Source organism: Chrysemys picta, chromosome 2 (genome assembly GCF_011386835.1).
Source record: "Chrysemys picta bellii isolate R12L10 chromosome 2, ASM1138683v2, whole genome shotgun sequence".
In the NCBI taxonomy this organism is placed as follows: Eukaryota; Metazoa; Chordata; order Testudines; family Emydidae; genus Chrysemys; species Chrysemys picta.
This window is the reverse complement of record NC_088792.1, coordinates 53,671,354-53,691,826: the sequence shown is the minus strand read 5'-3', so window position 1 is coordinate 53,691,826 and position 20,473 is coordinate 53,671,354. Positions and strand designations below refer to the sequence as shown.

The window sequence follows — 20,473 nt, the reverse complement described above, 5'->3', positions numbered from 1 at the left end:
AAAAGAACAACAAAACTGAAGTGTACAAGGGTAAATAGGTAGTCCAAGCCATGCTATGTGGAAAACTCTATTTTGTTTCCAATTAACTTCATCTAAGAGACAACAAAATATTTATAGTTGAAATATCAACAACAGTCTACTATAATTCTTCTCTTACAGGTGTTTAAGTTGACAGCTGCAGGGAACAGAAGGAAAATATTGTACTATCTTTGAAGTAAGAAAAAAAATGAAAGCATCTCGTCTATTTACAAGGGCAAGAGTCAAGGCACTATACTGCGTATGCTGCTTAACATTTTCTTGCATGTCCTTGTGTGCATGAATTATTTTTGCCCCTTCCCATTGTTTATTCTGGTGGCCTTCGAATTATTTTCTGACCTGCATATGACAGATATTTATCAAAATAATACAGTTATTTAGTGTCTTTCTGGTATTACTGAGGTTAGAGGATGGAGAAAGTATCAGAAAAGTATTGCTACACATTTTGCCATAGCATTCCTTTTAATTCAACGTGAATATAAACAAGTCACATTTCACTTTGTTTAAAGGCAAAAAGCCTATACAATAAAATAAGATTGGATATTAGGCTCTGCTGATTAAGTTGACAGGTTTGATTTTTTTGAAAGCTCTTTTAATGCAAGCTTTAGAATCTACTGAAGCTCCAAGAGGCAATGGGACTTGGAAAACAATGTTTTATTTAAAGATCAAGGGGTGGAGAGTAGTGGAAAAACAAAAGAAAATGTCAGCTGCCATTTGTGGTCATAAAAATAAGGGACATTCCCTTTGCTCATATTTGAAATAATGTAGAAGTCTCCTCTAGCCTTTAGAAGACAAATGGAATTATTTTAATGGCTGGCAAGACTCTTGCCAACATCCATAGTCCTTTAAAACTACCTGTAGAGTACTTATGAGTAATAGCAGTTGACTTAAGTACAAAACACATCTTTCCCCATAAAATAGAGCACTATACTACAGCAGTGAATTACTGATGGAAAAAGGCTATACTCTATCCAGATATGCCGTGAGCAATGAATGCCTAATAGTTCAGAAACAGATTAATGGGCATGTATTTTCATCTTTTCTTAGCTCAGTATCTTGAGGCTTTGTACAGTTTTGGTAGTTTTAGCACTGCAGTAAGATAGCAAATCAGATACAAAGGCTATATGCATGCTTGCATGCTACAATATCATCATTCTACATTTTACCTAGAGGCTCAAAAACATACTTTTTGCATCAGAGCTAAATGCCATGAACTCATAATACTCTGTCAAGTATCAGAGGGGTAGCCGTGTTAGTCTGAATCTGTAAAAAGCAACAGAGGGTCCTGTGGCACCTTTAAGACTAACAGAAGTATTGGGAGCATAAGCTTTCGTGGGTAAGAACCTCACTTCTTCAGATGCAAGAATGCATCTGAAGAAGTGAGGTTCTTACCCACGAAAGCTTATGCTCCCAATACTTCTGTTAGTCTTAAAGGTGCCACAGGACCCTCTGTTGCTTCATAATATTCTGGTAGTTGAATAAAAGGAAAAGCCTAGCATGGCATTTTATCTGAATCGGTATTGCTTTCCTAACACATACATGCAGGAAGAAGAGCTCTGTAAGCCTCTGGGCCCACACTAGTACAATGTGATAAACTGATTTGCTTCAGGATTGTCAAAAGAAGCTATTAAACATACCTCATTTGTTTCTATTTTACTTTCAATTCAAGAATGAGATATTTTAATGTGATTTTTCTGGGCCCTGGGTTTAAAGGAACCAACAGACAAAGACAGACTTTTCTTCTTATTCAGCAGCTTATTAAAAACAGAGTGTACCAAGTGAAGTTTGAAGTGATTAGGTTGATAAAATTCCTGTATTAAGCACCATCATTGCAAGAACTCCATGAAAGATAACACACACCAGAATACAATTTTATGGAAAGCAAATATTATTCCCAATTCTCTAGGAGAATGATGATTAAGCAATGCTGAAGTTAGGGTTGCACACATAAATTCTTCCCCTCTTGTTTACACATTGAAGTATTGTCTTTAATTACACTATCACATACTTTTTCTCAAACAACAGAACATAATCAAACATTACCTAAATACCTCAGCCGTAAGTGAGTAGCCAATTTACTTTGAAGTAAATTTAGCTAACCCATGCAACTACTGCCATCACTCCTAATGAGTTTTGCCAAAAATCTACTGAGCAAAACCTGATTTTCAAACTCAAGACAGTGAAATCAAAACCAATTTCTTCTGGGCTAAGACTAGGGAAGGGTTATTTCCATGTCAACCAAACTTTAAAATGTCAGGTGTATCAGCTCAAGGACTATTCAAAATCAGGATGCAAGAATTCTTTTTTATGAGAAAAGTATATTTTGGCCTGTATTTCTGTTAAACATTTGGAAAATAGCCCTGCTCCAGTCAGTTTGGTATAATTCAGTGGACTATTGAATTTAGTGGGCAGCTAGGTTAGGCATACTTGCATGCATAATGTAGCCATCCTAAGGTGTGCATTTTGTGGGTTTAGTAAAAAATTCTACTGTGCATGCTTACTACATGAATTATAAAAATATGACCTAATTCGGCAGCTGGATCTGCCCGCATAAAATCCTGCTGAAGTCAACTCGGCTCCACATGGGTGCAAAGGTCTACTACCCATGCAGATCAGCTTGCAGGATCTGTTGAATCCAAATTGGTTTTCCTCAAAACAATGAAAGGCACTACTCCTCAAAAAGGACCATTTCCATCCCATATTTCATCCTTTAAACCTCATCAGCCATGTGGACTGTAGGCCAATCACTATATATAAAATCAGAAAAGTGCCATTTCCCCACTTTCCTCACATAAAAGCAGCTGAACTATAATTGCTCCAACCTTAAAAGAAAAAAGAAAGCTGTCATACAGAGAATAAGCATGAGCATATTCAGCAAGTTACAGGTGAGTGAAAAGAAAGCCTGGTGTTATAATGGAAACTGTTATATAACCTTAACTCCAGCAACTCTTCGCTATAATAAAGCAGAAAACTTCCTTGTGTTTAGTATGGATTTTGTGAGTGATATAGATATTGTGAGTACAACAGTATTATAAACCAACTACAAATTTTAGATTATTTTATTCAGAAGTGCATAAGTGTTGAAACTACAGAAACAATATATCCTTCTAACTTAATGCATGATACTGTAAAGCAATTTTTTTTTAACTACAATGTTTCTGCATCCCATGTACTCTAATCTACAGTAACTGCCTTAGTCCCTCATGTCATACAAATAACAGGCAAAAGCACCAAACTGCAAAGACATTTTTAACTGTTTATGATTATTTGTGTTGTAGTAGTGTCCCAAGCCCTAAATAAGGTTCAGAGCTCTTTATTATCTATGCACTGGAAATATATATGTGGACATGGTCACTATCACAAAGACATGAGTATAATAACGATCATGAGGGAAGGAGGGTAGGACAGAAGCAGATCCCACCTTGTCCTTCTATTCACCCAGGGTGAAGCTCTTTTAGCAGTCAGAGAGAAAGGGAAGCTAGGAATTTTGCTGTGAGTTCTGTTAACAAAAACAAAACCAACAAAATAACACCCTCACAAAAACTATTCTGATAGTGCAACTGAAGACACACACACTACGAACAAATATTAGAATTGGCAATAAATTACAGATAATTCCCAAGAATATTGGATTCAGATTGGTGTATCTGAGACAAAGACACATCATTGGCAGATGAAAATTCTAGTTTATAGAAACTAATCTGTAACTTTTAGGCTGGGATGTTTCACCATTTGTATTCACCATGAACTATTTTCCTCCTTGTGGCACCTTAGAGACTAACAAATTTATTAGAGCATAAGCTTTCGTGGACTACAGCCCACTTCTTCAGATGCATATAGAGTGGAACAAGTTGATGGATTTCCACCCCATACAGCTAAATGCAGTGCCTTGCATAATGACAGGTTTCAGAGTAGCGGCCATATTAGTCTGTATCCGCAAAAAGAACAGGAGTACTTGTGGCACGTTAGAGACTAACAAATTTATTAGAGCATAAGCTTTTGTGGACTACAGCCCACTTCTATATGCAGTTCTATATACAGTTCCACTCTATATGCATCTGAAGAAGTGGACTGTAGTCCACAAAAGCTTATGCTCTAATAAATTTGTTAGTCTCTAAGGTGCCACAAGTACTCCTCTTCTTTTTGCGGATACAGACTAATACGGCTGCTACTCTGAAACCTATTTTCCTCCTGCCTCCCTCAATTCTGACACCCCTCTTTTTGATCACCATCTTCATTATTTCTCACTTGCTCTCCCCCAGCTCCTGTTAATGCCATACTTTTGAAACCTTCAGTCTATTAAACATTCTGACTTCTCTATTTCCCTCTCCTATTTCCATCTCTTTGGGTGATTACATGTTTTTTTACCTAACTGTCTTCCTATCAGCACTTCACGGGCCACGTTCAGATGGGACACAAATTATGGTATATATTATCCTTGATAAAATGGTATATGTCACTCTCAGTATTAGCTGGTGTAATTTACACATTGACAGTGTTGTAGTGAGAAAAGTCAACTGAAAGGATTGTTAATGAAGGTGTAAGATAAAGCAGTGCTTCTCAGATATGTTTCCAGTTAGAAACAAGGCCTTCCATGTGTAAGTCACATTAATTTGCATTCACGATGAGTTACCAATGTACAACTTACATCAATTATATCCTGGTGTGGGCTTGGAATTAGGCAAGATACCATTGTTCCTCTCCTCTACCACTCAAAGTCCCCTGTAAACTCAACCCTAACTCTCTCCCTGTCTCACCTCTCTCTAGTCTTGCTTATGCTATAGTGAGCATCTTTGAAGACAGTCTCATTCCCTCACAGGCTGCCTATATGTTTGTCCTTCCCTTGTTCAGCTGGCTAAACAATATCATCCTCAATTAGTCCTAAAGCCTTAACATCATTTCTCTGTCTTCCATCCCTCTCTTTGAACTCGCTAGGGTCCCTCTCCCCAGAATTTCAGACTTTTTCAAGGACAAAATTCATATTCCCCTTCTTTTTCTTTTTTCCTCTTCCTCTCTCAGTCATCATTCACTCCTTTCTCTGAAACCCATCTTTCCCCTCCCATCCACCGCTAATCTCATGACATGTACTCTTAATCTTGACCTCTCCATTGGAGGTAAGTGCCAGAGAAACATCCAGAAACTGTGCCAGAATCAGTGCCAATCACTGGAGTAAATTGGCAAAGCCAGAAATTAGGAGCCAGAATTTATGAATATTAATACCAAGCTATTCTCTGCTATTCAGAGCATTATATAGAATTATTAGTAATAATCTGTATTATACTGTCCTGAGATCTGGGGGTAGGACCACTTAGGTGGGATAAACTGACCATCATTTCAAGATCTAAAAATAATGGCATTGCCACAAAATAAATGGGGTAAACTGGTGATCTCACTTAAGACAGAATGGTAATAATCACTGAATGTCCTGTGGTAAAGGACTCTGTTCTTTTTTGCGGGACATAGTGACAAGACTATCAGGGAGAGCAGGATGTTCCAGAAGATATTAAAATAGTTCTAAAAGTAGCACCAGGAGACTAAAGAAAGGGCCCAACATTAGAGGAACCATATTTCCATTGATATTGAACAGCAAAAATTCTCTGTCTTTCTTTATGAGGAGGACTGTAGCCAGAAGAACACAGAAAGGAGTAGGACTGGTTTCAATATAATGACCACTTCATTTGATAATAGCAGCAAAGAGTCCTGTGGCACCTTATGGACTAACAGACGTATTGGAGCATGAGCTTTCGTGGGTGAATACCCACTTCATTGGCTGCATCATGCACCCACAAAAGCTCATGCTCCAATACGTCTGTTAGTCTATAAGGTACCACAGGACTCTTTGCTGCTTTTACAGATCCAGACTAACACGGCTACCCCTCTGATACTTGACATCATTTGATAATGTTTCCTGACGGGTCTATAGTAAGGAAAGGAATATCTAAAACTCTTAGGGGCTCTGGGGAAGTAGAAAATTAAGGCTTCTCCTCATGGGCTGAGGCGGTACCCCTATTTCAATAAGACATTTTGAAATTGGAAACAGTCATCCCCTAAAAAGATGTTTCCCAGTATAGGAGAGGGTCAGGATTTTGAATTTTACAGAAAGCCTACCTCCCCTGTTATGGAAGGGTACCTATGATGTAGGTTCAGAGACAGAATGAGTCTTGGGCCACATTATGGAGTTCAGTCACAAGTTGGCACCTGCAGTGTGGACTTTGATGCTGTCCTTTTAGAGGTGCTGAGGGTTCACTCAACTGCTGTCTTTTGTAACATTTTAGCAACATTTCTATAATTTGTCATGCCATAAAAAGCACATAGAAAGAGAGAACAGAAATGCCAAGTTGTCAGCCACATAATCAAAGAACCTTTTAAGAACTCTATCTACTGTACATTCTTTCCTAGGGAAAATCAAATAATGGCATTCAATAGGTAGGGAGGATTTGCTATCCAAGTGGGAGCTACTGCTGAGCTGACTTCAGGGACGGAGGACCAAGGCTTTATCATAGCAGTGGGGAGCCTGGCCATATGAATAGACCATGCACACAGTATGTGGTGCCAGCAAGGTGTTCTTAATGAGGGCTAAAACAGATAGTCAATTTATTGTCAAGATTCCTTTCCTTACAAGTGAGGGGGAAGTTCCCTTCAGATCATGGCCAACGTAACCTAGCCAAGTTTACTTCTGAGAAGTTTGGCAATAGCTTTACATAAACAAAAATCCTCTAATAACCAGAGTCCATTTCTTCTGACTTCCCCAGGGTTTGAAGGAATTCTTGCTGCCATGAATGTATGAAAAATAAGGAACGAACAAAATATTTTCAAGTATTTCTGGAAAGCTCAGTCATTCATTATGAGAGTCTCAGTTAACAGTAGATAGAATGGGCTTAGCTAATGGACAGCATTGGTTGAGGCCCTAGGCATTGCAGCAGGCCTTAGGTCTTAGGTGCCAGGGACACAGTGAGGAAGGGCCAGCCTGACCTCTAGCTTTAACAAAGGCTTTGCTATAAGTAAAGTTAAGACCAGGCATGAAAAATTGCAGTAAACCTATATACCCAACATAAATTTAGGAATAAAATAGACACAGAATGTCCTACCTCTTCTGGATGTTTCTGTGCCACCGCTACCAGCTCTTCAGAGCTGCTTCTTGAGGTAGAGGGTACCACATTACCTGGGGCCTCTGAGACCACTTCATTTGACGGTTCGGAGTCCTGAGGGCAACAGAGACAAATAGACCCCTCAGAAGTGTATTGAAGTGGTACTCCACAAAAGAGAGACTTTTTAGAGGTACTGTGGTCTGAACACAGGCATGGAAGCCAGAAACTCTTAAGTCCTAAAAACCTTCTAACCTGGGCAAGTCATTTAACTTCTGTCTCAGTTTTTTCCATCTATAAAATGGGGGTATTATATACCTTACGTAAGGGTATTGTAAGAATTAGTAAATGTTTGTACATATTTGAAAATATACAGTTCTATATTAGTATTAGTATTATCTTCTCTCCTGCCCTCACTTTCCTTTCATGTGGAAAGGAAAAAATAATTTTCTTCCGACTCGAATGAGTAGAGGCATGATTCTGCAATCAGCTGGGAGCAAGGCAGAACAAGAACTGAAAAACAAGGCACTTAAGAGGTAATTATTAAGTATTCCTTAAGTCTTCAAACACAATCTGACTAGTACTTCTACCTACCAGTGAAGCAGAGAACTTGTCACTTGCATCCTAATTGCTTGTACTATTTAAAGCTTAATTACACCTATTTAAGCATTAGAGAAAACAGACACGAGTACACTAATAACCATATGTGTTTTGACAAATCAATAATACCATTAATGGCAGAATTTGTCCCACGCTTTATGTCACTACTGAGGTTGATCCAAAAATTCCATGGGAGCTGTGGTTCACTTGTATTAAGTTTGAATTTGGCCCAATAGGGTTAGATAGGTGTAACTGAAAAGAGAATCTGGTCCATTTCATTTTTCCTTTTGTTTTTAATGAATGCTCCCAAATCTAGCACTAGATTCAATAAACATTTCACCTACTGTATAATCCATGTCATCCAAACCCCATGCAAATCTGTTTTGTGGCTCATTGAATGTTGATGTAGAACATAAAACTGTGCAAAGTTCTAACTGAATCTGTCCATCAGATGCTTTAACAATACAGTATTATTAGCAAATGCACAAGTGATACAATAAACACAGAAAGATGCTGAAAATATAAAAGTAGGAAGATAAAACAGATATTAAAGTACAAAAAGGAAAAATGTCAAAAGGACTTGGGTAGGTATCACATGTTTTATCCACTCAACAGTCTCAGGATCAGCAGTATGAAGTCTGGATAGACCAGCATGAGATGAGCAGTCATTTAATAGATGTGCAGGATCCTCAACTGCAGCTACAAAGGGTTGTTCCTGAGTCCCTGGGTGTGGTCATTTGCCACACACCTCACCAACCAGCATATGAAACAGTTAAGCCTGCATCAGAGTAGCATGACAGTTTGAAGCCAGGCAGTCTCTTATGAGGCTGAATGATGAGGAAGGAGACTTTTACAGACTGAGCAGCTTGTTCCCATTCTGTTTGGCAGCATCTGCCATAGCTATGGTTGGTATCGTAGTCTAGATAGGTCTTCCACTGATGAGTCAGTGGCAAGGCATTTCCTATATATATTTGAAAAGTGGAAGTTGTGGCATTTCCTGGATTTTGTCAAGGCGTTTCTTTGCTGCAATATAACCCTTGATATTAGGAGGCAGGATATTAGAGAGGACTGGTAGGCAGCGAAACTTTTTTTGGTGCCATAGGTCCTGTTATTCTCATTGTTTGATTCAACTGTACATCAAATAACTGTGGGGAATTTAACCACACAGGAGCACAGCACTCTCCAACTAAGCAGTGATCTAGCACTGAGTTACACAGTGTTTGCATCATTCCTCAGTCGAGACCCCATGCTTATTTAAGAGGCCATTTCTGCATGTAATCTTCTGATCGACCTTGGTGAGATGGTCCTTGTAGGTGAATTACTCCTACATATAATGGCTTTGGGTCATGTGTCTGTCATTCTCCATTCAAAACATATTGAGTTCTCGATGTCGTGGCATGGTTGAGATGGAAGCATGGCAACATTGTATTTGACCCACTGGGCTTACGTCTCCACTTCTTGCATTAGCTACTGATTGCTGCCATATTCTGATTTAGGATGTCCTCAAACTTTTTGAAATCTCTCTCTCACATGAAGCAAAGTATATGTAATCTGCATATTGAATGGCCTTGAAATTGTTGGAGGCAAGTCATTCATAAATATATTGACAAAAGTTAGAGCAAGAACATATCCCTGAGGGAGTCCGTTTTTCTGAGTCCTTCAGCTTCCTTGACTATGGGATGCTGTTCCAGAAAGAAGGTCTGCTGGGAGGAGATGGGGCCCACCTGACCAAGAAGGGGAAGAGCATATTCACGCACTGATTTGGCAACATAGTGAGGGGGGCTTTAAACTAGGTTCAAAGCGGGCAGGCGACAAAAGCCAACAGCTAATCATAAACAGAGGTTTAACTGTTGGGCAGGGGGACATGGAAAATTACGATAAGGTTATAGGAGCAACAAGAGGGAAATAAGTGGGGGAATGTGAAAATCATCTTACATGTCTATACACAAATGCAAGGAGTATGTGGAATAAACAGGAAGAACTGGAAGTATTAGTGCATAAGCTAGATGATGACTTAATTGGTGGAGATTTGATAGGATATGTCTCATGACTAGAATATTGGTTTATTCAGGAAGGGGAAAAACAGAGGAGATGTGGCACTATATATCAAGAATATATACTTGTGCTGAGGTCCAGAAGGAGGCGAGAGGAAGACCAGTTGAAAGTTTCTGGGTAAAGATAGAAGGGGTAAAAAAATAGGGGTGATATTAAAGTAGGTGTGCACTATAAACCATCAATTTAGGAAGAAGAGGTGGATGAGGCATTTCTACAATAAACAACTAAAATATTCAAAACAAAAGACCAGATAGTAGTAGGGGAATTTAACTACACAGACATCTGTTGAAAAGTAACATGGCAAAACACCACATTCCAGTAAGTTCTTAGTATGTATTAAGGACAACTTTTTTCTTTGAGAAAGGGGAGAAGTAACCCGGGGGCCAGCCAATTAAGACTTGCTTGTGATCAATGGGGACTAACTGGTAGCAAATCTGAAGGTGGAAAGCAGTTTGGGTGAAACTGATCATGAAATGATAGATTCTAGAGAGTTATATATTCTAGATAGATTCTAAGGAAAGGAAGAAGTTACAGTAGCAAAATAATGACAATGGAATTCAAAGATGCAGACTAACAAAATCAGAAAATTGGTGGGTATGGTCGCATGGGAAGAAAATCTAAGGGAAAAGCTGTTCAGGAGAGCTGACCGTTTTTCAAGGGAACAGAATTAAAGGCACAACTGCAAACTATGCTAATGTGAAGGAAAGATAGGAAGAGGCCAATATGGCTCCATCAGGAGCTCTTTAATGACTTGAAAATAAAAAAAAAAATCCTAAAAAAAAGTGGAAACATGGACAAATTGCTAAGGAGAAGTACAAAAGTATAGCACAAGCATGTAGAGGCAAAATCAGAAAGGCTAATGCACAAAATGAGCTACACTTAGCAAGGGACAGAAAAGGCAATAAGAAGAGGTTCTATAAATACATTATGAGCAAGAAAAAGACAAAGGAAAATATAGATCTTTTACTTAGCAGGGAAGGAGAGTTAATAATGGATGACATCAAGAAGGCCGACATGTTTTAAAGCCTGTTTTGCTTCAGTTAAGGTTAATGGTAACCAGATACTTAATACAATTAATACCCCTCTACCCCGATATAATGCTGTCGTTGGGAGCCAAAAAATCTTACCGCGTTATAGGCGAAACTGTGTTATATCGAACTTGCTTTGATCCACCGGAGTGCACAGGCCCGCCCCCCCGGAGCGCTGCTTTATTGCGTTATATCCAAATTCATGTTATATTGGGTCGCGTTATATCGGGGTAGAGATATATTAACAACAAGGAGAAAGGAATGCAATGCAAAATAGAGAAAGAACAAGCTGAAGAATATTTAGATAAGTTAGATGTATCCAAGTTGGCAGGTCCTGACAAAATTCACCCTTGGGTACTTAAAGAACTAGCTGAAGCAATTTCAGAACCATTGGCAATTATCTTTGAGAACTCATGGAGCACCGTTGAGGACTTGAGAAAAGCAAACGTAGTACCTAACTTTAAAAATGGGAATAAGAAGTGCCAGGGAATTATAGAACAATCAGATAACTTCAATATCTGGAAAGATACTAGAGATACTGGAACAAACTTTTACATAATTCATTTGTAAGGACCTAGCAAATAGTAGGGTTATAAGGAATAGCCAGCATGGATTTGTCAAGAACAAATCACGACAAACCAACCTACTTTCCTTCTTTGGCAGGGATACTGACCTAGTGGATGGGGAGAAGAGTAAATGGGATATATCTTGATTTTAGTAAGGCTTTTGACACAGTCTCACATGACATTCTCATAAGCAAACTAGAGAAATTAGGCCTAGATAAAATTATAGTAACATGGGTTGAAACAACATACTCAAAGTTTCAGAGTAGCAGCCGTGTAATCAAAGTGTAGTTATCAATAGTTCTTTGTCAAATCGGGAGGGCGTATCTACTGGCAACCCTCAGGGTCAGTCCTGGGTTCGATACTACTCAATATTTTTATTAATGACTTGGATAATGGAGTGGAGAAAACACTTATAGAATGTGCAGATGACACCAAGCTGGGAGGGGTTGCAAGCACTGTGCAGGGCAGGATTTGAATTCAAAACAACTCTGACAAATTGGAGAATTGGTCTGAAATCAATACGATGAAATTCAATAACGATAAGTGCAAAGTACTATGCTTGGGAAGGAAAAATCAAATGCACAAGTACAAAATGTGGACTAATTGTCTAGATGGTAGTGCTGCTGAAAAGGATCTGGGGGTTATCGTGGATCACAAATTGCATATGAGTAAATAATATGATGCAGTTGTGAAAAAGGCTAATATCATTCAGCAGGGTTTTAACAGCAGTGTTGTACATAAGACACGGGAGGTACTGTCCCGTACTTCTCAGCACTCGTGAGGCCTTGGCTGGAGTAATGTCCAAATTCCGGATGCCACACATTAGGAAAAATGTGGACAAACTGGAAAGAGTCCAGAGGAGAGCAACAAAAATGACAAAAGGTTTAGAAAATCTGACCTATGAGGAAGAGTTAAAAACCTGGGCACGTTTGGTCTTGAGAAAAGAAGACTAAAGGGGAACCTGTTAACAGTCTTCAAATATGCTTAAACTGCAGCAAGAGAGATTTAGATTAGATATTATGGAAAACTTTCTAACTGTAAGCGTAGTTAAGTTCTGGAATAGGCTTCCAAGGGAGTTTGTGGAATCCCCATAATTGGGAGGCTTTCAAGAACAGTTTGGACAAACAACTTTAAGGGATGGTCCCTTCCAGCCCCACATTTCTATGATTCTGTGTGTTCATTTTAGCTATCTTAGCTTAACTAGCATGTCTTGGTATTTGTCTGTTTTGAAGCATCATTTCCTAAGCTATAATAACTCTGCAGTCAGGTAGTCCTATGTGAGGGAGGAACTCTTAGTAAATCTGCATTTTATTTTCAATATTACCCTTTGGTTTATCCTCCAATATACACGTATCTACATTAGGCTGGCCAAAATTAAAAGCACTTTAAACATCTCCACTAGTTGATACTGTGGGTTTGATAACTGCATAGATTGCAACATTTTAAAATATGGAACAATTCTATAAATCTGCGCCAATTGTACTGTATTTGTTATAATGCTCATTACAAAAGTTATTTTAGATGTCATCACATAAAACACAGAATATGTGCTTTTGATATACCACTTTCCTTCTCTCTAGAGCCATTAATTGCAAGGATATCAAGCAATGCACTCTCGGAAATTGCAAGCTGAGATGCTCATTACTGACTTTCTCCAAGATAATGACCTCTAGAAAAAATAAATTCAAGTTTTATGTTGACACAGTGTTTGCAATTTAGCCCAATACATCTGTTTGAACTCCCTGAATATATATTCAAAAGGCAAGAGGTGAACGGTCTGGGACAAACACTCATTCACATTTTTGCTCATAACCAGATCCTTTGTTATGCTTTCAGGGAGGGCTATTTATATGTTGTAACTACCCTTAGGATTGCTTCCTATGTTGGTGTTCTCTGATTAAAAAAAAAAAAAAAAAGAGAGAGCAACATTCAGATCCTTGTAACTGGAAAACTGAAAACAAGAGAAAAATTGCATTGAGTATTTTTATATATTTATAGTAGTCCGTTTAAAACTGATTTTCAGTTCCCTGGTTTGAGAAACAAGATCTGCCCATTCCAGCATCGGGATCATGGAATCTCTGAGATGAAGGAATGAGTAGCGGGAGGGTGTTTATTTTTTTTTCCCCATGGAGGTTGGAGAGCATGAGAGAAGTCTTTAGGATTGCGAATGAGCCTCCTACAGGGATTCAACAAACCATTTATATTTGCCTATAGAGACCTACAGGGTCTCTATAGGCAAATATAAATGGTTTGTTGAATCCCTGTAGGAGAAGCAGGACACTGAGCAAAAAAATTACAATACCAAGATAAAATACGGTTCTTCAGTCCATTGCCTCCCTTTCTTTACCCAACTCCCTTAATGGCTTACAAGTAGAGGATTTGAATATCCTGTCCCATTCTATATCCTACCAGCTTAAACTTCAGTGAGGAAAATTTACGCTAAGCACCAGGAGGATCTTTTATAAGAACAACTAGAGGAGAAGCTGCTAGTGGAGAACGCAGAATCCCATCAATGAGAATATTAAGTTAGTCTAACACCCATCCCTCAGGGAAGGTTTAGAGATACGAATATCAGTTCTGTAACAATGCAAGAGGAAGAAAAACTAGATAACCCAAGAAGATGTGCCTTCCAATTCAAATATTTCTGTGACACAGATAAAAGCACTGCTCTCTCAACCTACCACACTCAGCTGCTCAAAGACTTTCAGTAGCAGAGTAGCTGAATATGCTGAGAAAACTACAAAAAGCAGTACCTATAGCACAGTACTAAGCGTTTGCTTTCCTTTTCATGCCTCTATAGCACAATAGGATAACCGACTGGGTTGGGATCCCTAAGCAGGAATATTTTACCTCCCTCCCCCCCCCCACCAAACACATAATAAAAAGCAAACAGGAAGCCCCCTTGAGCTGCTCGGGGCCCTAAGTAATTTTTAGTCTGCTTATGCCTAGCGCTGACTCTGTTTCTGCTCAAATTGGCTACTGGCTAATCTCCTCCCAGTGGCTGTTTCTTGGAGTGACTATGCTATGCTAGGCTGCTGATTCCACTGGCAGCAGACTGACTTGAATTGCTGTTCTTGCTTGTCTCCTCTTTGAAGACCAGAAAGCTAATTAGTATGATTGCCAGTCAATTAGTTTCCTCTTCCATTTTGGGAGAGAGGAGTTGCTGTTCTTTTCAGATCTGTGCCTTTGGCAGCTCAATGACTGTTTGCAGCAGCAAGATCTTCTCTGCTCTGACGGAGGAAGGAGACACCAGCTTCTGTTGGAGAAAAATGCTGTGCTTGGGCAGGCTTCTTGGTCCAGGTGACTCCTAGCTCCCTAGATTTTGCCTGTCATTTGTGTCCCAATACATTATTTAATTTGGTGCCACTAACTGTGATGAGGTTAGTGATGCAATGTTATTATTACTAAGAAAGGTGGGGTAAAAATAATAAAATATGATTTAAAAATAGTGTCCTCTAGCTCTGAATAAGTCAAATATGACAACAGATATGGGTAATATTAATATTTCAGACTCCTATAGTTCAGATGATGTTGACTCCCAAATACCAACCAAATCTGAATATCAGCTATGAACTCCTTTCCCAACAGAGCCAGGCTTCCACAGATTTTCCTCTCTTAGCTAGTATGGAGCATCTCCTCTTGCAAAACACAAAGAGCCCAACAACAGGTCTGGGCCACTCTTCTATATATTAAACTGTCCTCTTAAGGAGCAATTGGCTGGTCCAATGCCTTTTTCTAGGGAAGGAGATGAGGTGGGGGAGCAGCCAGATGACCATCAACCTGCAGGAATGGAACTGATAAACACTTCTCACAGTCCTGTTGCACTGGCTTGTTAAGGTGACATAACAGTCAACACGGTTAACTCTTAACAGTAGTATGGAATTTGAAGAAAAGTGTGAGACACCTCAGGATCAACCAGAGCCAGCTTGAACTAGACAGAGGACATGTGAAGCACAGCTTTCAAATTTTATAGGGAGTCAATATATATATATTTCAAACCAGGTTTCTGAGGACAACTGCTCCTGTGCATGTTTAATTGACAAAGTGGTAAAAAAGCCAGAAGAAGCTGGAGTCTTGTCTATACTAGGGTCCCCATCCTAGTAAAAATAAAACAAGTTATTGAGTGATAGTACTCATGAGTGGGAATTTTAGATAAGGTCCATGTGTGCCAATAAATTGAAAGGATTATATTAGGGCTGTCCAATGGTTAAAAAATAATTAATCATGATTAATTGCGAGATTTAAAAAATAGTAGTGATTAATCATAGTTTTAATCACACTGTTAAACAATAATAGAATACCATTTATTAAAATATTTTTGGATGTTGGGGGGGAAGAGAGTGTGTGTGTGTGTGTGTGTGTGTGTGCGTGAGACAGACAGACAGACTGTGTTGCGGGAGGGCTGTCTCTTTAAGCAGAGCACTCAGGAGCCTGAATGCTTTTTGAGTCAGCAGCAGCTGCTATCAGCAGAACTCACCCCTGAGCCAGCAGCAGCAGCAGACCCTCTGTCCCCTGATCCCAGCTCAGCAGCGACCTGGTACATGGGTGGGGGGAGGGGGATACCCCAACATCAATCCCTCTGCCCTACGCAGCAGACAGGAGGCAGGCTCCTGATCTGGAGCAGCTTGGCCTGGAGCGACTCTGGTGGGGGGGAGAGGGGAGGAGGCAGCAGCAGCAGTGGAGCTGGGTGATGGGAGGAGGGGCATCCCTGCCCTGGAGGCATGCAGCGGCGCCTCGCTGAGCATGGTGCCCTGGTGCGCGATTAACGCTCATTAAAAAAATAATGCATTAATTTGTTTTGAGTTAATTGCATGCATTAACTGTGATTAATTGACAACCCTAGATTATATCAGCGTCATAAGCAACCGACAGGTTTAAAATGTATCAAGAAATCTTCAGACCTGACCTATGACAAAAACTCTCTCTATTGGAAAAAAAAAAAAAGGTAAATTGGAATAAGTATTTTAATCAAAATAGAACTTCTACTGAATTAATTTTTTGCCTCTCCACTTTTCCTGTGGATATGCATAACACTCTAGAACCACTCTGCAGAATTTCTTGTCTTTTCTCCTTCCACAAGGTCTTGCATCATGAAGAACTACATAGGAAACTTTCCAGAACTTGCCAAAGATGCTTCTAATTAGACTGCAGAGGCAGTAGTGAGCATTTTAGATACTCCTGTTGTTTAGCCGATGCATGTGACTTCCACAACAAACACTCCCAATTAAAAAAAAAGTATTTGTGGCCCAGTCCTGGAACCATTCCATGCATGGAACTTCTGTTGATGCACATGGAAGTTAGACAGAGACACACAGACCCATCATTTGTAGGATTTCCCATATTTTGGACAAGGTAACTCATTTTACGAAGAATATTCACAATAATTGCAATTGTTATTAATATTCATTAATTTTAGATACCATAAGAAAACTAGCACGTAAAAAGTTATTTTCCTCTCTTGTGCACTCTAGCACCAGTTTCTTCTGATCACACTCTATAGTAGTGAAATGAGAGATACAGGATAGGGGAGGTAATATCTTTTATTGGACCAACTTCTGTTGGTGAGAGAGACAAGCTTTTGAGGCACACAAAGTTCTTCTTCAGGTCTGGGACAGATAATCGCAATGTCACAGCTAAATACAAGGTAGAATAGATTATTACGCCGAAGTTGTTAAGACATGTCGCAAGACACCATTCAAGATGAAATGGACAATTAACAGCTCTGTAGTCACAGGACAAAGAAGAGTTAGTGGGTTACAGACAGTTGGAATGAGAGATAAAACCAGTGTTTATGTTGAGTCCGTGATTTTTAGTATCCAGCAAAGTTATACAGTATCCAACAATGAGTACTGCTAAGCAAAGTTCTCTAGCTTTGGTGTCCTGGGTGTGAGCATTCCTGAATGGAATATATGTCTGCAACCACTCAAAGAATTATTCCTCCCTCATCCCTGCAGGATAAATTCTAGGATTCTAAGGCTGCAAGAAACCCAACATGGTCATTTTTACACTGTACTGAAGGACTTTTCATTTGTTTATTTCTAATAGAAAGAAAAGAAACAACAACTGTACTGCTACTTGCAAGCCTTAATTATCTGAATTATTTGATAGAGATTTTGTTGCTTACGCACATTTTGGTTCATTAGAGTACCATTATATTTTCTGACCAACATATGGAGGGCCACATATCTGCATCCTGAAGCCATTATATATATCTTCTAATGGACCATAGTATTCATTAAATTAATGAACAAATTATGGAAGGAAATCACTGTTAAAGAAGTGATGCTTCCAGTTTACTGAAATTTACTTTTACAGTTTACTTTTACAGGATAAATTCAGCATATATACACAAATGGCGAATGCTCCATACTTTCATTTTTGAGGAGTTACCGTTAAAATCAACAGTATCTATGTTAATAACACCAGAGTGTTGCAAAATTCTGCTCTAGATCCAAGCTTTCTCTGAGCTCAAGGTTGTTTGGACTCATCTTTAATGACTAGGTTGGCATTTAATTTAGAAGAGGAAGCATTTGATAAACAGGTGGCCATTCTACATGTATACACAAAGATGTTCTTATTTTTAACTGTGACTCTTTTGACATTAGTGCTCATGAAATTTAAGAAAATAGGATGGTATTGGCTTAAGTCAAGCACAGTTTGTACAAATATTATGCACATTTCTGTAAACAATCAACACATATACTTCTAATCTGTAACAACTATGATACTCCAGTCCTGGAAAAATAAAAACAAATAGTTGGGGGAAATTATGAGGTTTTACTGGCATATTGACAAATATTTACTAGATATTTGAATAAAACCTCTGAGTCATTTTCACTTGTTATGTAGACAAGATTTAAACCCAAATCTTTAGGGGGGAAAGACCAGTGATCCAATCCTTGGTATCTTTACAATTTGGGTTGGTTGGAGGGGAAAGGGGGCACCAGACACAGAAGCATTGCTGATTTAACTCTGGATGTGAGACAGTTTGAGGCAGTTTTAAAAGCTTAGGTCACCAGAGACCAGAGTTGACAACATGAAAGGTGGGAAAGTGGGAAATCACCTTGCAGTTACCTAACCGTATCTGACCTGTGGACAAAAAGAATGAATGGCAGTTTCCATGGTGGACAGTTCCTCAAACTACAGACAACTTTTTATTGTATTTAATCATTGATGTAATCCCCTAGAGAACTGAAAGTATTAACTCTCTCGACTTTTTTCCTTCCATTGGGCATATTTTTGTTTTCTCATAGTGTAACAGAAGCTGTTACATGAGAAAGTGTAACATGGCTTCTTTTTGTATTCTTTACTGTGCAGAAGTATCATTGATATGATAGCACTAGTAGCACATGCAGAAATAATGAGATTCTAGAATAGATGTGGGCTGTTTTATGTAGCCTCACAATAATGATAGATTTTAGAAAAAATAGATATATACAACCTAGGAGAACATTCACTACTATGTGGTAATAATGCTGTAGGTCAAATTTAGGGCCTGATTTTTTGTCTGTTTCTTTTTAGCATTCCTGAGAACAATTTATAAAAATACACACATGTGTGGATAGATAGTATATGTACATGTCTTATACTTGTTAATGTTAAAAAGATAACAAAATATTCAGGCCCTGAAGTTTGTTTCCAACAACACTGTGTATATATATTTTGCACATATATGTTAGGAAAGCTGGGTAACCAGCCATGGCTTGAGGAGGAGCAGGTTCAGCCTGACCCAGGGGCATGGGTGCTGGAACAGGGGGGTCAGGGAGCCATGGCCCTCCCCATTTTTTTTCAGCTATAAGGACGAGCGCTGAGGGGAAGGGATGAACAGGTGGGGGCAGGATCTTGGGGGGAAGAGGCAGTGTGGGGGTGGGGCCTCAGAGGAAGGAGTGGTGCTAGGGTGGGGGTTCAGGGAGTGGCATGTGGGCAGGGCCATGGTTTGGGCACCAGTGGCTCCCCACTTTTGGGGAGCTTCTGCAGCTCCTGGCATGGGTAGTTTATCAGAACTACTAGTGACCCCCACACTCAACAAGACAGCAACACTGAGCAGACTGGAGTGGCTCCTTTCTTTAGGAGCCTATACTCCTGCCCTTGCTTGTGGATTGGGATTCACAGGTAATTATGTCAAATTATCTCATTAGGCTCAGAACACTCAGGCTCAGGGATGAGTCATGCGTCTCAGAACACTCATCTCTCTTACACACACACACACATGAATGTTAAACGAGGGGCTAAGTTTTAGCCTAGTGCGAAACATTGTACCTATGACTATCTCACCACCCAACCAAAGTAGGATTTATAATGAAAATGCTGACATTCAAATATAGCTAGCAAATATAGAGTATACAGGGAGATCTAGGGTAACAACACACCATATTTATCTCTCAGTCTCTACTAAAGTCACAGCAGCTGTTAAATTGTACAGAACAGAAGCCCTAGATACACTTTCATTCTGATGAAGGAAATGAAGAACTGACTCTTCAAAGCATAATATAAACATGTGCTTATACCACATTATTTAGACATACAGAAAGATTACAAAGCTATATTTGAAACAAGATGACGGGAAATGTAGACTGTAGTTTACAATGATATTTATGCCAAGCAGAACTTTAACAATTACTCTTCTGCCACTGCTACTTCAAACAACCAAACCAACCAACCAAACAAAAAATTCCTAAAAACTCCCCACAGGAGGTGACTTCAGCATGGCAGGTTTGAATATGTCATGTTAACTCTGTATCAATTTTCATACATCATCTTTTATTCTGGTGTAGTTGAAATTTATGCAAGTCATAAATTGGCTTTAAACAAGCTTTGAATCAGGCTAGAACTAGTTTTCAAATTAGAGAGCCGTCAGTACATTACAAGCTACTGTCATTTTATTACCCCAATCAATTCTGTGTGGCCTGAGGTACAAGGAAAATGGATGCTGTCTTCATTTGCTAAGGGTTTATCTCCTACACCAGGCTTTGAAAACATGACTAGAGTAATGAATTGGGAGCTAAAGTTACTAACAATGACTTTTAATGTTAGCAAAGTAGAAAACAAATTGTTCCTCTTTAGAGTTATGCAAAGAAAAGTTCCTTTTTAAAACATGAAGCCA

General features: G+C 39.1%; 1 protein-coding gene across 15 annotated transcripts in view; it reads right to left on the bottom strand.

Moving 5' to 3' along the window:
* Positions 1 to 20,473, bottom strand: part of PHF14 (PHD finger protein 14) — a 267,127-nt gene that overhangs the window by 30,382 nt on the left and 216,272 nt on the right. For 11 of the 15 annotated variants that reach the window (XR_010598265.1, XR_010598263.1, XR_010598264.1 and 8 more), the window contains one exon: positions 7,125 to 7,238. The exons of the other annotated variants lie outside the window; for them this stretch is intronic. Coding sequence is in view for 7 of the 11 variants with exons in the window: in XM_065583162.1 (XP_065439234.1) it covers positions 7,125 to 7,238 (114 nt within the window). In the remaining 4 variants the exon portion in view is untranslated. The remainder of the gene's footprint in view (positions 1 to 7,124; positions 7,239 to 20,473) is intronic. 15 annotated transcript variants of the gene reach the window in all.